General features: G+C 39.3%; 2 protein-coding genes across 2 annotated transcripts; one reads left to right on the top strand and one right to left on the bottom strand.

The window, feature by feature from the left end:
* Positions 1-2,197: 2,197 nt before the first annotated feature.
* LOC119724890 (transmembrane protein 53-like) lies at positions 2,198-8,410 on the bottom strand. Its single transcript, XM_038196193.1, has 4 exons — positions 8,146-8,410; positions 6,236-6,493; positions 4,792-5,037; positions 2,198-3,380 (listed from the first exon to the last, which is right to left on the bottom strand). The coding sequence occupies exons 1-4, from the start codon at positions 8,200-8,202 to the stop codon at positions 2,967-2,969; spliced, it is 975 nt and encodes a 324-aa protein (XP_038052121.1). The 5' UTR covers positions 8,203-8,410; the 3' UTR covers positions 2,198-2,966.
* A 144-nt stretch (positions 8,411-8,554) lies between these two features.
* Positions 8,555-16,001, top strand: LOC119724884 (transmembrane protein 53-like). The gene is made up of 4 exons (XM_038196181.1): positions 8,555-8,734; positions 11,170-11,427; positions 12,965-13,210; positions 14,012-16,001. Exons 1-4 carry the CDS (start codon positions 8,675-8,677, stop codon positions 14,429-14,431), a joined length of 984 nt encoding a protein of 327 aa, XP_038052109.1. The 5' UTR covers positions 8,555-8,674; the 3' UTR covers positions 14,432-16,001.
* Positions 16,002-16,010: the final 9 nt, after the last annotated feature.

Raw genomic sequence — 16,010 nt, 5'->3', positions numbered from 1 at the left:
AATGAAAGCTGTCCGACTTCTAATTATTGCAAATAATCAGTGGAATCAGTAGTGGTTTGTAAGTTCAACATAAATAAATAAAAACTTAAAGAAAAATGGACAGTGTCTTTGTTAAGGTCATAAAGTGAAGTCACACATTTTACACTGTTAGCCATGTGTTCAATAAATTAAGCAACTCTCCTCAAATTCATTGACATATGCACCAACACAGAGACCATACACTGTTGCAAAATACAATTAACACGTCTTCCACACTGGCAATCTTATTAAAGGGAATGTACAACATTTGCTTTCGCTGCAATTTTCAGAAATAAATGGATCTGGAGGATAAGTGTGTTACAGAAAATATTGTTAAACTGACTTGCTTCACGTTTTGGGTTTGGAGATGCTGGAAAATCCAAGAAAACTAACCATGTTCTTGTAGTCTGGTTCCCTGACCCCAATTAAGATGAAATGGAACAACTTGTAGGCTTTGGGGAATTGTAAGGTCAAAGAATCTGTCTAGCAGGCTCATACCCATTCACAAGTGTGTAATCAATTGCAAAGAATGTGCAGAATAACTAAATATGAACAATTTGGAGCAGGTTTTGAAAAAAGCCAGTTTTCTCCAACGCTGGTCGGCCGACCAGCGTTGGAAAAATAGAAGTTTTCTTGAAAGTTTCAGCACGCAAGGAGCCACGATTTTACAGGATGCTTTATACAGTCATTCCCTAACAATCCAGTAAAATATTTTGTGATAATTTGATCATTTTGGTTTTTGATGTTTGCAAATGTTGTATCTTCCCTTTAAAGACTTCCAGTGTATTTTTTTTACAAGAATGCTGTGGATTATAACCATTACAACAAAAAAACATGATTGATAATGTACACTTTGGTCTATACGTAAACTGGCATATCACAAAAAGTGGGGCATATAGAAGAACTATTGGGAGAAGGGGGGGGGGTGGAATTTTGCCTTTGATGATACAAGCATGGCATTTGACACACACTCGGAGTACATGTATGTCTTAAGAAAGATATTTGGCTATAGGGCCATGGTAAATGTGTCCTTTGAAAAAATATAGGTAGAATAACAAGCAATTTCAAATTTTTCAAAATGGCTGGCATTGTTTGTTATTTTTCCTACATTTTTTTCAAAGGACAAATCTGCGATGGCCCTACAGCCAAATATCTTTCTCATGACAAACTCTGACTGCGAAAAAAAAATTGCCGTACTTGTATCATCAAAGGCACAATCCTATCACCTACCTGCCCTACTAAAACACAAAATCCTATTGTAATGCTTTAAAACTGACAAACGATTACATGATTTGGTACAAGACGGTCCCCTGGCTACATTTCAAAATAAATGTATTACAGAAACGTCATTATTTATTAACAATTTCAATAAATTTTTATGCAGTTTTTGTGACCAAGAAGTTGCTTAAGTGTTCTTCTCAGCGCTGAAGTTACATCATCTAGCGTAAATAATTAAGTTCACAAACTGAATGGTATAGACCATTATCATGTTGCTACCGTGTTAATTTTTCCCCATTCAAATCAACGTAACCAAAGCGAGGCTGGAAGGAAAAATAGTCTGGTTCCTTTTTGCATAAAAACATTATCATTCAGTACTGTTATTGAATACAGGGAACATGACTGAAATGGTGGCAGCATGATAAAGGTCTCTTGCATGATTTAGATCAAGATCATTTGAGAGACAAAATTCAAATAATCACCAACTGATCTATTCATAGATCACATGTATTACAAGTATCATGGCTATGTACACTGAAATGTGGAATCATATACATTTTTTTATAAATACTGAATAAGGCCAAAAAAAAAAATAAGTCGGTCTCTGGTCAGCGTGCGCGTCGATTTTAATCATGCGCGTACGTCAACCTTTTTTTTCCCAAATTGTTCCGCGGTAGCTCCAACAGCGCCCTCTATTGCCGCACCTCCTCAATTTTTTTTTACCAAAGAGCACCAAGGAATGGGAAATTGCACCAAGGCAAATGATCGAGAGCACCAAGGCAAATTATGGAGGTGACCAATGTACATGAGGACACCAAGTAGCAAAATAGTACCCCACCTTGTCTGTACAATCCAAGCTTGAAGGAAAAAAAAAAAGCCGCGTCCCCGCGTCAATTCCGGAACTTTGGTCTGACCAGAGACCGAATATATATTTTTTTTTGGCCTAATACTTTTCACTTTGTTTGATATTCTCTAAACTCACTGAAACTGGAATGTTACACACAGGCCCACTTGATTTACTCCATTTATAAATGCTAATTTACTAGTACACATAACTGCCGATGCAAGGCCACACACCTTACTTTCAAAATTTATGACAGAACGAGAAGTATTTGTATTACATTCCTTTTAGAATAAATCTAGTCATGTGTTCAGTTTTAAATACTGTACTCCTTATCTAAGAAAATTAGATATCTTCACAATTCTTACTCTTAACATTCTAAAATTTAATTTTAATATGCATACACGCAGCTCACTTCTTTGGCAAGAAATGTCATCAGAGATTGTGCAGAATATATGAACATAAATAAATCAAAAATATTCACATTGATGGCAAACCCAGAGTTGTCTATTTTTTAAATTCACACAATAATTTATATAAATGTTATTGTACTAGTGGATAAACACGATTTTTCCAATGTTCCTGAATATTTCAGCAATTGCAACTATTTCAGCCAAACAATTCTGTACAAAAAAACAAGTGACAGTTTATTTGATAGTTCATGCACCATCTTTCTACTAAAAAAAAAATCCTTTGAAACACAGAAAAATGATATATATCTTGCTACATGTACATCTTGTCTTATCTTCGCTTGATTTATCTTATTTTTAAGATACTGTCAGTGAAAATTGTGAATATTGTTTGATAGCTACATCTATGTCGAATGTCTCCTTGATCAAAATAATACTAATGATCATTTTTGGTTTAAGATTTGGTCCTTATTCCCCTTTTATTTCTCATCTTTACTTTCATCTTCTCCAACGAAATCTTCCAATTCCCGGTACTCTTCGAGTGCCTCCTTGAAGTAATCAATCTTGGTCAGGAAAGCCTTGAGTGTGCCCATGTATTCGTCACGATGCTTGTACATGTGGCTGACATGAGGCGAGTCCTCGAAGGCTTTGCTGTAGATGTTATCGTAGCCCATGACGGTCTTGAGACTGGTGATGACTCGCTCGTTGGCTTCGGCCGTACCGACAGGATCAGTGTGTGAGTAGAAGAAGAGGGAAGGGGCGGAGACTGGGTTGTGATGGAACATGTGAGAACTCTTGTAGTAATGCTTGGTAGCGGCTGAGTGCATGACCCGCAGGTAGACTTGAAGACTACCTTGCATGCTCCTCTGGGCAAGACGGTTCTGAGTCAAGGCCTGCCAGAAGAAAATTATTACCAAACAGCAATGCCATCAATATCTGAATATCTGGGTAATGAGTGTCAGGGAAATCATCAGACAAACCACTAATACCATCAATGTACCGTAATTTTCGGAATATAAGCCGCGGCTTATACGTTGATTTTGCCCATGGAAATGTTTACTGCGGCTTATACACTGGGCGGCTTTTATGCCGAGACTTGAAGAATAAAAATGGTATTCAAATGTATATTTAATGTACTGGTAAGAAAAGATCTGTTGCTGAAATAAATCATCAATTAGGAAAGTCATTAACAAACCGAAAGCACGTCCCACGAAAAGGTACCGAGCGGTAAAAATCTTTGGTAAAAAGTACGGCTAGTGAAAGCTGTCTCTTCGACATCGACAACCGGCAGCAATTCCCGTTTTTTATTTCTCATGATCAATTTCCATATGATTTCAGTGACTCGGTCAGTGACTCGGTCAGTGACTCGATCATTCAGATCCAACTGATGACTGAATGATCGAGTCACTGACCGAGTCACTGACCGAGGCACTGAAATCATATGGAGTACTGAAGTGTGCCGCATATTCTGGTTCATGCGCATAGCTCAAGTGTGTGAAGACATCAGTGCGTTAACCAGCGCGTGCACCAGAACAATAACATCTGACTTTGGTAGTATATGGGTACAGCTGTACAAGTCTTTGGATTTTTTGTTCTTCACTTTTATTGACACTATTTGAAGATAATTTGGGCAAAAGAACATCTCATGCAATTTTGAGGCAAAGTGTTACGATCCTGTACCGCCTCTTTTTATGTAGCCCCTCCTTCCTGCCCCCCACTTCCCCCTCCTTCTTTCTTTACCCCTCTCCCCTCTTCCAACTCCCCCTCCCCCATAAACCTTGCTACGACATCAATCAAGGACCTAGCAAAGCCACCCTTGTCTTACCTAGTCCGAAAATTTGGAACTCAATACTGTGTATGAGAATCCCAAAACTTAAAGTACAAAACATGCAATGCAAGAAAATAGACTGGCACCTGAAACAACCAGTCCAATGTCCCTTTAGTACTGTATTAATCAACTGCGCAAAAGAAACATCTGGTACCAGTCTCTTTTTCTACACGTCTCTGCATAGTCTGCCACCAGACTACTGAAGAGGTCAATCTTTTCAAATAGTCGGACATGTACCAGTCTAGTCTTAGGCTTCAAATTGAAATCACTTGGCTTCACTCTCAGGTGCACAATATTGAAGAAAAATCTCCATAAAAAAATTGAATTAAGACCTGAAACTTGGCTGGTGAAATACTGAGGACCTTGCCATTGCCTCATGAAAATTTTGGAGAATTTTGTCTGCTAAAGAGTAAGTGAAGTTGGCCTGAATTTGTTTTGCATGTTTTTCTGCACTCGAGCTCTCTGTGTAGTCTTACCTTAGAAATTCCCACAGGAATGTTCTGCAAGTCCACCGGACTATCGTAAATCTGGCCAATGATGCGACTCGTTATTTCTCTGGACTCGGTTTGCGATGCCAGCATGCGTTGTAAGATCTCACCATATAAGTACCCACCAACAGAGAAGCCGTGGACGAGGATCTTACGACCACGCTGCTCTTTGCTCTGAAGAAAGTTGACCACATCACGAGCGATGACTTGCGTCCCTACAGTTGGCAGTAAAAGCTGAAAAGTTGAGGTAAAATTAACAGACAAATTTAAGTCATAATAGTTAATACACTACAGAGGCAAATTATTGGCTTGTTTTAGTAGTGGGTATGGTTAGGTACACATTTCCCTGTTTCCTTTGTTTGAAATCACTGTATGACATGTGATGACGTCATCACTTCAAATTTCATCTATATCACATCCCCATTTAGGTACTATATACAAAGTTTCAACCAAATTGGACCTATAGTTCCAGGTCTTAGAAAACTGCCCCTTTAATGTGATATTACGTGACATGTGATGATGTCATCATGACGTCACTTAAATTTTCACCTATAACAGATCCCAGTCTAGGTACATATCAAGTTACAACTAAAATCGAACCTATACAGTGAAATCTCTGATAAATCAAAACAACTGTTAAAGGGAAAATAAAACATTTGCAAACGTCAAAAAATAAAACTACCAAATCATTTTGAAATACCTTGCTGGACTGTTAGTGAATGACAGTGTAAAGCATCCTGTAAAATCATGGCACCTGGTATACTGTCATTTTCAAGAAAAGTGGTATTTTTGTATCAATTTCCAACGCTGATCGGCCGATCAGCGTTGGAAAAAACTGGCTTTTTTTCAAATACTGGCCCCAGTTGACCATCGCACTTGTTTGCAATCGATTACACACCTATGAACGGGTACAAGCCAGCTAGACTGGTTCCCTGACCTTACAATTCCCCAATATATGTAAACTGCTCTGTTTCTTCTTAAATGGAGTCAGGGAACCAGACTACAGGAAAATGATTGTTTTTCTTGGTTTTTATAGCATTTTCGAACCCAAAACCTCAAAAAAGTCAGTGTAACTATATTTGCTATATATTTCCAACCCCCAATTCCATCCATTTCTGAAAATCACAGCAAAAGCCAATGATGTATATTCCCTTAAAGTCAAACAAAGAATCCATTGCCTTCAGTAGTAAAACAATGATATACAACACTGCTCAACTCAAAACTCTGCTGAAGTCAAATTTTGAACCTGTTCCGTTGAGGTTTGACTTATCAAGATTTCACTGTAGCTCTGTAGATACAGGCCTTAGAAAAATGCCCCTTTAATGTGACACCACATGACATGTGATGACATCATCATGACATCACTTAAACGAATCAAAACATTAAACAGTTCTGGTTTCAAAAAAATGTACTGAATATTGTTTCAAGTAACCTGCATTGGGCGTAATTTCACAGTCAGGACGTCACAACCTCGGCTGAGATAGAATGCAGCAAAGTTGTCCAGATGACGCTGCTTGGCTGCCAGCCAACTCAGTAACAACACAAGAGGGCGCTCTTTGGGAGAGTCACTGCTGCTGCTGGTGGCTGCTTTCTGCAGCGAGAGATTATTGTTGATCTTGATGATTGGAGTCTTTGGCTTGTTGGATGCTGGAGTACCATAGCAACGTACAATGTTGGGTTGCCATGGAAACTATTATATAAAAAGAAATGTCATAAATGAGTGATCTGGTTTGACATTATTCAAATATAATATCTTGTAAAGTTGGAAATAAAATTGGAAATAAATGGGGAAAGAATGTTGCGACCTGACGCTGCTTTTTTCTTCATGTATCATCTCAATGAAGGTCAGTCATTGCAAACATGATGGTATTATTAAAGACATGAATCTGGGACTGAGAAACATTTCCAATTTTGTTAGGAAATAATTAAAAAATGTTCTTGACTCGCCACAGACAACCGCTGAAGTAGCGTCAGGTTGCAAAATCCTTTCCATGGATTTCTAGACATCAGAGTAAATGCAGAATACCTCGCCACTACTTGAAGATCACCCCCTAAACTTCAATGGCTAGGCAGTCGAAGGAGCTATGAAAAAAAGTCCAAGTCCAAACTAAGCAGTCCTTCTGTTTTGAGGGGTGCGATCCAGATTCGTTTGCACACGTTTGCGTGTCAAAATTTCAACATGATATTTCACGAAAATTAGACATCTGAAAAAGGCAGCACTTTCTGATTAGCCTATTAAAAAAGCATGTTAAATGTGAGTATGCTTCTAAAGCAAAAATAAACTACAAACTAAACCTAAATGTGAAAATTAAAATTAGACAAAGTTTGAAATGTTTTTGTAAATTGTACATGGTGGAAGTGTGGCCTTTATTTACGGAGATAGGCTAGTCCAGTAAATTGGCCACATTTATGGGGCTAGCCCGATTTGTGCTCAGACATCATGTATATGTATTGGGTTTTATGCCTGAAATTCACAGACATATAAAGAGATTTATGCTACAGATAATACTATAACATTAAGGCAGTGTGTATTTTGCCAGAGACGGCAAACCTTTAGTAAACGTTAGTTTGCCGGATATGCACTGAACATGCGCAGTTACTGTTTTTTTGTACTCTAACATTTTCCGGTGACAAGTTTTAGTCTGGCTCCATGCCAAAATTATCGTTGTTACCTCGTATTCACAAGATGGGATTCAGACCATTTTATAATTTCGGACTTTATTTCCCTTTTAAAAAAAATCCTCCAGAGCCACAAATCTGAAAAAGAAAATGTAATACTCTGCAAAAAATGTTTGAGACATGTTAAAATAATAAAAGAAGAATATTCTTATTTATTTGGGGATGAAAAAAAAAAAACTTAAAAATGTGGTGCGGTCGGAATCGAACGCGAGTCATCCCGCTTTCTAGAGCCTTTGCTTAACCACTACACCAAACGTGCTACACAACTTTTAGTGGGAATTTAATACATCTTAAAATTCAGCCCTATTTTAAAGAGTACAGCGCCCTCTGTTGATATGGATTGCCGCTGGCAAACATTTAGTAATCGTTAGTTTGCCGTCATTACCTCCGGCAAAATATCCACTATCTAACAATAACATTAACAAATAACAATAACATTATAACAAAAGGTAATTTTGTCAAAACGAATGGCGCCCTCTGCGGTTTGAACTTGAGAGGCGAGGAGGCCATTTCACTGTGATCGTGAGACCATGGTCTAGGAGCTATAAAAAGACTCTGTCATGTCTGTCTCATTAATAAACATTACATATTGTCCGACATGACTGACATGACTGAAATGCACGTGATTTCTTTTACTTGTAAATCAACAAACTGAACAACAACCTCTGCTAAACTTGCAAGACTGGATCGATGAACTCCAAGACCTGCTGCTCGCAACATCTTCGATCTTATCTAAAAAAGGTTTTTGGGGCAAAATGTTAAAATAACGTGTCGTCCCTCGCGCCCGCGTGGTGTGTGGCGTGACACGCAAAATGCCGGTGTAAAACTAGACTTGTACAAAGCTAAGCCTTGTTATGACATTTGGTTACGTCAACCTAAAGTTTTGAAGTCCGACTCAACCAAATATTTCTGTATTTTTAACATGATTATGGATACCAATAGTTGCTAAAGAACATCTCTTATCTTTATTCTTGTTTGCAACTGCGAATAATCCCGAAGTTAATCAGTCAGTTTGGGAAAACTATGCAGAAAAGACTTGATAAAGTTTAATTTTCATCGGGACCGGCGATTGGTGGCGCTATTTACTTCCCGCGTGGTCTGCTGGCGCGGCTGGGGTTGTTTCCAGATTAGGTCTACCAGATTTTGAAGCAATTTTGACTGTAAAAGTTGAGAATTAAGTGCATTTTGAAGCATGTTGCGAGCTTTAGGATCACGAATGCGTGAGGCTGCTAGTGTAGCAAGCTTGGCAGAGGTTAGTATTTCCATTGTCTGTTAAATAAATATAATTAAACTTTTTAAAATTAAACTTTTAAAGGTGTACTGTGTAACTTTCGTCTTTCTGTGTGTGCAACTGCAAGAACTGTAGAGGGCGCTGTGTTGTATAACTTTCTTTAAATATGATAAAAGGGAGATTACGGCCTGGCATGCACCCAATTGGGCCACGAAATGCGTTATAAACGAAATTATATTAAGCCAACTGGAAAGAGCATAAATTTGAAAAGTAGAGTATAGCCTAGCCCTAGTCCTAGCCTAGCCCGACTGCGTCTGGCCGTACAGTACTATCGCAAGCTCTGTAGTACGGCCAGACGCCCGATGCTTCCACAGAGACTGAATTTTGTTGGCCGCCGATGTAGCGATTTTGCTACATCTTTCGATCGCGATTATCTTTTCATCCAGGACACAAATTTCCAAAGTTAAGGTTCGTAGTGGTAGAGCAACTCATACCTTTTCGAAAAAACGTTGTTTGGTCTCAATATTTTCATCCATTTGGCCACAAGACGACTTGTTTTTGGACGTGCGTGCGGCGGGGCCGTACGTCCAAAAACACGAGGTCATACGTCACAGACTGTTTATGCATATTCATGAGTTTGTGCGGGCGCGCCTGCATATTGCATACATTACAGCACGGCCGCCATTTTGAAATCGCATGGGGGATCGCATGGGGGACGATATTTGTGGAATCTGATGACTGAAATTCGTCTTTTGGCCAGATGGATGAAAATATTGAGACCAAAGAACGTTTTTTCGAAAAGGTATGAGTTGCTCTACATCTACGAACCTTAACTTTGGAAATTTGTGTCCTGGATGAAAAGATAATCGCGATCGAAAGATGTAGCAAAATCGCTACATCGGCGGCCAAAAAAATTCAGTCTCTGTGGAAGCATCGGGCGTCTGGCCGTACTACAGAGCTTGCGATAGTACTGTACGGCCAGACGCAGTCGGGCTAAGCCTAGTCCGAGTAACTTGGACCCAACTTATCGCCTTTTTAAAAATTTGGACATGGTCTGGCGATAGTAGGGTCCAAGCCCATTCCTCGACCTAGACAACACAGTCACTGACAGTCCCAAAAACCAACATTTTCCAACAAAAAACATCAGATTTCACCTTCAAAACGGCCTCCAAATTACTAGATATGTCACTAGATTATGCGCTTGCGCATAATGCACATAATGCAGCATACACGGCAGATTCCCCTGCGCCGCGCCGACGACTGTTTCCTGATGTAGAGCGCTGTGTAAGTTCGCGGTACGCCTGGCTAGCCAGCGCGACTCCCAGGCGTACCGCGAACTTACACAGCGCTCTACATCAGGAAACAGTCGTCGGCGCGGCGCAGGGGAATCTGCCGTGTATGCATGCAGTGCATTATGCGCAAGCGCGCCGCACCACATTTGCATGAGGTCGAGGTCAGACGCCATTATCATGCAGTTTTGAACGTGAGCACAACAACGACAACCTAGGCAGAGGGGGTCTCCAGAATTGAACGGAAAATTTCACTTTTTTTCCGGATCGTAAGTAAACTTAAGTACAACCATCTTAATCATCTATGTCTACTTGTACCTCAGGTGACATATCTAGTAATTTGGAGGCCGTTTTGAAGGTGAAATCTGATGTTTTTTGTTGGAAAATGTTGGTTTTTGGGACTGTCAGTGACTGTGTTGTCTAGGTCGAGGAATGGGCTTGGACCCTACTATCGCCAGACCATGTCCAAATTTTTAAAAAGGCGATAAGTTGGGTCCAAGTTACTCGGACTAAGTATAGCCTACTCTACCTCTAGTTCATGTATAAACATATCCACGCAACCATCCTGTTAAGTTAACTGGGTGTTATGGTGTTTTTCTTCCGAGAACCATTACCATGCAAGAACGATTTCGGGGGTCAACATTTTGTCTCCGAAAGATCGAGTGTCAAGTAGCAAAAAAGTGCTACACCATTGACTTGTGCACAAATGAAATGCTACACAGTGCTACACGTGTAATAAATGAAAGGGCGAAAAGGAAGGGGCCATTCTGTAGCAGTGTAGCAATGCTGCCTGACATATGGTGCGTGACCGATCGTCTCGTTTCTTGCTCCATATGATTGAATAGACAGGACTTGAATGAAATACGTATGCGTGTGCTGCAAAATGTCCATCGCGTTTGTTTACTTTCAACCAGACCTTTGAAATAGTATCACAATATCAAGTAAACAATCCAACACATGACTTCTTGGGGGGATTTCAGGCTGTAATGCCCCTTTAAGCAGTATGGATACATTGCCAGTGCACGCTGATTCGCTGTGTATTTTACCATGGAGTGTATGTACCAAGGCTTATCTTCGGTTTAGAATTGAATGGGTGTGTGATCTGCACTGACTATAGGCCTATTCATTCACACTTACATGAAACTTATCTTGTGTTTTTGTGTTTAGTTGCAGTATCATCCAAGTCTAGCTAAACTCTACAGCACCACCCCTACATCAGCAAAAGCCCCACCCATCACTAAGATCTCCTCCAGCTTGACACTGCAGAAGGCTCCGGCCATTACAGATGGACAAGAGTCTAAACAGCGCCCTCTTGTGCTCATATTGAGTTGGTTGTTGGCTAAGCAACGACATTTAGACAACTTTGTGTCATTCTACACAAGTCGAGGTTGTGATGTGCTGACGGTGCGAATACGTCCCTTGCAGGTATTATAAATGAAAGAGTTTTGTTGTAGTACTTGCTGCTACATTAGTCCGAAAATTTTGGACTCTCAATACTGTGTATGAGATTCCCAAAACTTAAGGTATCCATATTGTGCAAAAGTTTGTGCTGCATAAGAAAACCAGTGTGAATCAAATGTGCAAGCTTCTTACTCACTACAGTTTCCTCAATAATCCCCGAAACTTCTGCCTCGCAAAGTTGCTGTTGTGAGCATTGCATCACCAAAAATTCAGCTTTTAATTCTAATTTTGCAGAGAGTTATTGAAATCCAAACGTGAGACATACGTTGATGTGTACTGCAATGCATTGTGCAAAAAAACTCCCTAGCTAAAACATTTTCATCGTGTAGATAAAACAGCGCCCTCTTGTTGATCTGAGTGAATGTAGAATGTTTCATTTTTTAACAGAGGGCGCTATGTTCATTTGGCCATTGATTAAAAAACAAGTAAGCTGCAAGGCTCTTCCTACACCTACCCAGAATACATTGGGAATCACACACACATTTCCAGAGCATGGAGATTGACGTGGATGGTTTTTGAACTGCCAAAAACTTGCCTTAAAATTGGATTTAAGGTCTCAAATTCCGCAGGTGACATGCTTGCAACTATATCATTTTGATGTATGTGTTGTGTGGGCATTAATTAGCCTAATGGTGAGTAAAAGAACGTCAGTAGTAATTTTGCACGTTTTTATGCACTCACGGTCCCAGTCTGCTGCTACATCAGACTCGAACTGGCCAGCTGACCCCGGCAAGCTCGGTGGTCGAGTGGTAAGACGTCTGCACTAGTAAGCAGGAGGTCATGGGTTCAAGTCCCATCCGAGTAAACTTGTGAGTTTTTGGCTCGCAAGCCCGTATACAACACCGAGTATACAGTTGGCAAAGGGCGAAACTTTACCTCTGTAAAATTTACCTCTCCCGACGCAAATTCCATCTTGAAAATTATGAATTACACTCGTACAGCTCCCACATATCTGCCTGAAAATTTCTACCAGATTGCAATCAGTTCAATCCATTCCCCCCCCCCCCCCCTTTAATGGATTTTGGGGGACTTGATCCTGCAGGCCTGGTGTGACTTAATATTGATGGAGTATGATGGACTTGGGCCTGGAGGCCTAAAGCAAAGCATACATTGGAAGCAATGTGATTGATGGATTTTAGTGGATTTGGTCCAGTACTTAGTAACAGGCAGGAGGGACTTAGGGTTAGGATATGAATTGAGGATGGAATTACTGCTATGTGATACATGTACTTTAAGTTCAAGATATGGAAAGATTTCCATATAAGAAGTTCACTAATTTTCCTCTGTATTGACTAACAAGCCCCCAGATAGCAATTTCATGTCATCAAAGTCAATTTGAGCAGTGAGAAAATACAAGCATTTTCTTAGAAAACACTTAGAATTTTTCAGTCCAATCTCATAGGGTTTGAACACAGGGTGTTGAGTGAACTTCGTATATGGAAATCTTTCCCAAGATATTTTGTTATTAAAAAAATCAAGTTACCCAAATTCATCTTTCTAGATAATGCTTCCAACCAGAGGGTCAAAGGTCATCGCTAAAGACGTGGTGGAGTACCTACAGCGTGAAGAGATACGTGATCGTAAGATCCTTGTGCATAGCTTCTCGGTCGGTGGGTACCAGTACAGCGAGGTTCTGCAACAGATGTTAGCTGTCCAGTCCGAGTCCAAGGAGATAACAAGTCGAATCATCGGACAAATATACGACAGCCCCGTCGATTTTAATGAAGTGCCTATAGGAATGTCGAAGGTCAGTAAACTTGGATGATCCGTACATTGTAACCTTTTGTGTACCTTGGGTTGGATGGACATGACTCAGGCATGCAACTGGGAATTTAGAAAAAAAACGAGGAAATTCCAAAGCACACAAGACAGTGTTTTTCAATTTGTAATGGCATTCATGAAAACTATAAACGAGGAAATCAGCGGATCCGAGGAAAAGTTGCATGCCTGATGACTTTTTGGTTATAGATGCAGTTGTTTAATGATTATTTTGAAAGAAGAAAAAAAGTAAGACTGCTGCAAACTGCTTACTGACTGGATGGACCTGAAATATATAAATCTAAAAATTAATGTGGCCTGACGTTGCGAACTATTTTGAAAGAATGTAGTATCCAGACACTGCTTCGATGGTGGTCTACGAAGTATTTTCTTACAAAATTGGAAATGTTTCTCAGTCCCAGACTCATGTCTTTTCAACATTTCTGCAGTGACTGACCTTCATTGAGATAATATATGATGAAAAAAGTGGCGTCAGATTGAAACATTCTTTCCGATTCTTTTCCATTGTATTAACTCAGCCTACATGTATTTAAAAAGAAAAGGACTAAAAATACGGGTCAACCATTGTTTTTCCTCCTGTTTTGCTTCTGTATGCTTCGATCTCGGTTTAAAATTGTCGACACAAGACCAACAAAGGTGACAGGAAATAGCAGGTTTTAGTGATCGGAAGCAGAAAAGTTCAGTTCATTTTACTGGATGCTTGTCAGTCTCAGCCATTATTCTCTTCTTTACCATGTAAAATTTGTGGATTTGTTTCCGTTTCCAATAGGCATTGCTAAAGAACCCCCTCTTACAAAAGACCTTGCATATGAGTCTAGATTCCTATCTTCGTGTGATGTATCGACCCGTCACTCAGCATTACCTCCGGAGCTCAGATGTCTTCTTTCACAATCCAGTCCCCGCCCCTTCCCTCTTCTTCTACTCCCACACTGATCTAGTCGCGACAGCTGACGCTAGCCAGCGAGCAATCGCCTCCCTCCAGAACAAGATGGGGTACAAGAATGTCTACAGCAAATCATTTGAAGATTCCCCTCACGTCAGCCACATGTACAAACATCGTGACGAATACATGGAAGCTCTGATGAAATTCCTAGAAGGCATCGAGTACTTCAACGAGGCTTTGGAGGAACACAAGGACAAGCCAGATTTGGTCAGCGAAGATATGAAGGGCAAAGTTGTAGAAATGTAGTAGGGTCAAATACCAATGAATCCTGGGTTTCTGGTTTGTGAAGTGTGTTGGTGACAGGGTGGTGGCCACGTAAGGTTTTTGGTTACTGGGAAAATAGAGTACTGTCTATGAATGATAAATTATTGGCAGTTTGGGCAGATTTAAAATTTCCAATTATTTATGCAAATAGATTGGTGCTCCATGTTTGAAATGTTGGCCTACGTATCTGGCATTTTAGAGAGTTTATATGTAAATTTTACACCTACAAATTGAAGTCTTTTTTTAGGCGGGAGTCTTCCAAAGATTATTGACTTGCGTCGAACATTTCTTTTATTTGTACATTTTACACCTACAAATTATAGTCTTTTTTTTAGTCGGAAGTCTTTCAAAGATTATTTGCTTGTGTGTCTGAAGTTTTGTTTTTTTATTTTCAAATTTTCTTTTTCGCCTTGATATTTATATTTCAAGAAGTCTTTAAATCTAAGCAATTTGGTTTACCCGCTCAATGTTGAGTGATTACTGAGGCTGTGCTTTCAATAGAATTTTTTTTCTCAATGTATAAAAAAAAGATCATGGATTTGTATTGAAGACTTACATTTTGATTTACTCTTGCCAGCACTAAACTTAATCTGGTAAAACATTCAAAAGGTTTCACACCAGTAACAATTGGCAAACAAACTATAGATGTAATGCTCTTTTTATACCTTATGCACTAACCTTTCTTTCTTTTTACTTCCACTAAAATCATATTTTTTAACACAGTTATAACACAAAATATTACATTGACGTCATTTTCACATTATTTTGCATGTATATAAACATTGTCTTGTCTAAAGTCACTATATAATCATGTCATGGCATGTAATCATAATTGTATTGCATGTTGCAATTTATAAAAATGACAGTATTGAAACAAGATTTTTATCTCAAGAGATTTTGTACACAGATTTATTCTGCCTACAGCTTTACTTTTTCCCACCAAATTAAGAGTTTATGATGATTTACCACAGCAAGTTGGAGCATGTTTTATTTGTGTGAAACAAAGCCTTTATATGTGTGTGCACTGTAACCAAAGACTAAGACCAAAACCTTGAGATGAACTCGGCAATTCATGAAATTTACGTTTAGTTCAACATTGTTCATTTATTTCAATAATTTGTGAAATTATCCACTGATTATAACATTCACAAAATGTGATGTTAACAATGTAGGGATGTAAACATTCCTCTCATAAAACTCAACTTGATGTTTGTCAATCTGGATGAAACATGCATACTGTTTCCTGCATTCACACTATTAGCGAAACTGGGCGGAGAACTTTAATAAACAGTAAGTGATTGCATGTCAATTTTTTATAATTTATACTTGTACATTGTAGGTAACGTGGAAAAGATTGTGTGGTCGAGATCAGAAAGCATAGCCATGTCCAAACCAAGTGTTCTTTGGCTATGGCTCTACGTTTGCCATTGATATACATGTACTTTGGTGAATAGCAGTAGCCATAATAGACAACAATACGCATTTTGGACACTTGCAGCCCGAGATTCTGTAAAAACAATATGCAGACTTTCTTCCGAAAGTTTGCTGAACATGGAGACAG

The sequence above is a fragment of the Patiria miniata genome, unplaced genomic scaffold, assembly GCF_015706575.1.
Source record: "Patiria miniata isolate m_02_andy unplaced genomic scaffold, ASM1570657v1 HiC_scaffold_1, whole genome shotgun sequence".
NCBI classification, from domain to species: domain Eukaryota; kingdom Metazoa; phylum Echinodermata; class Asteroidea; order Valvatida; family Asterinidae; genus Patiria; species Patiria miniata.
The sequence above is the reverse complement of the archived record's forward strand: the minus strand, read 5'-3'. Positions and strand labels throughout refer to the sequence as shown.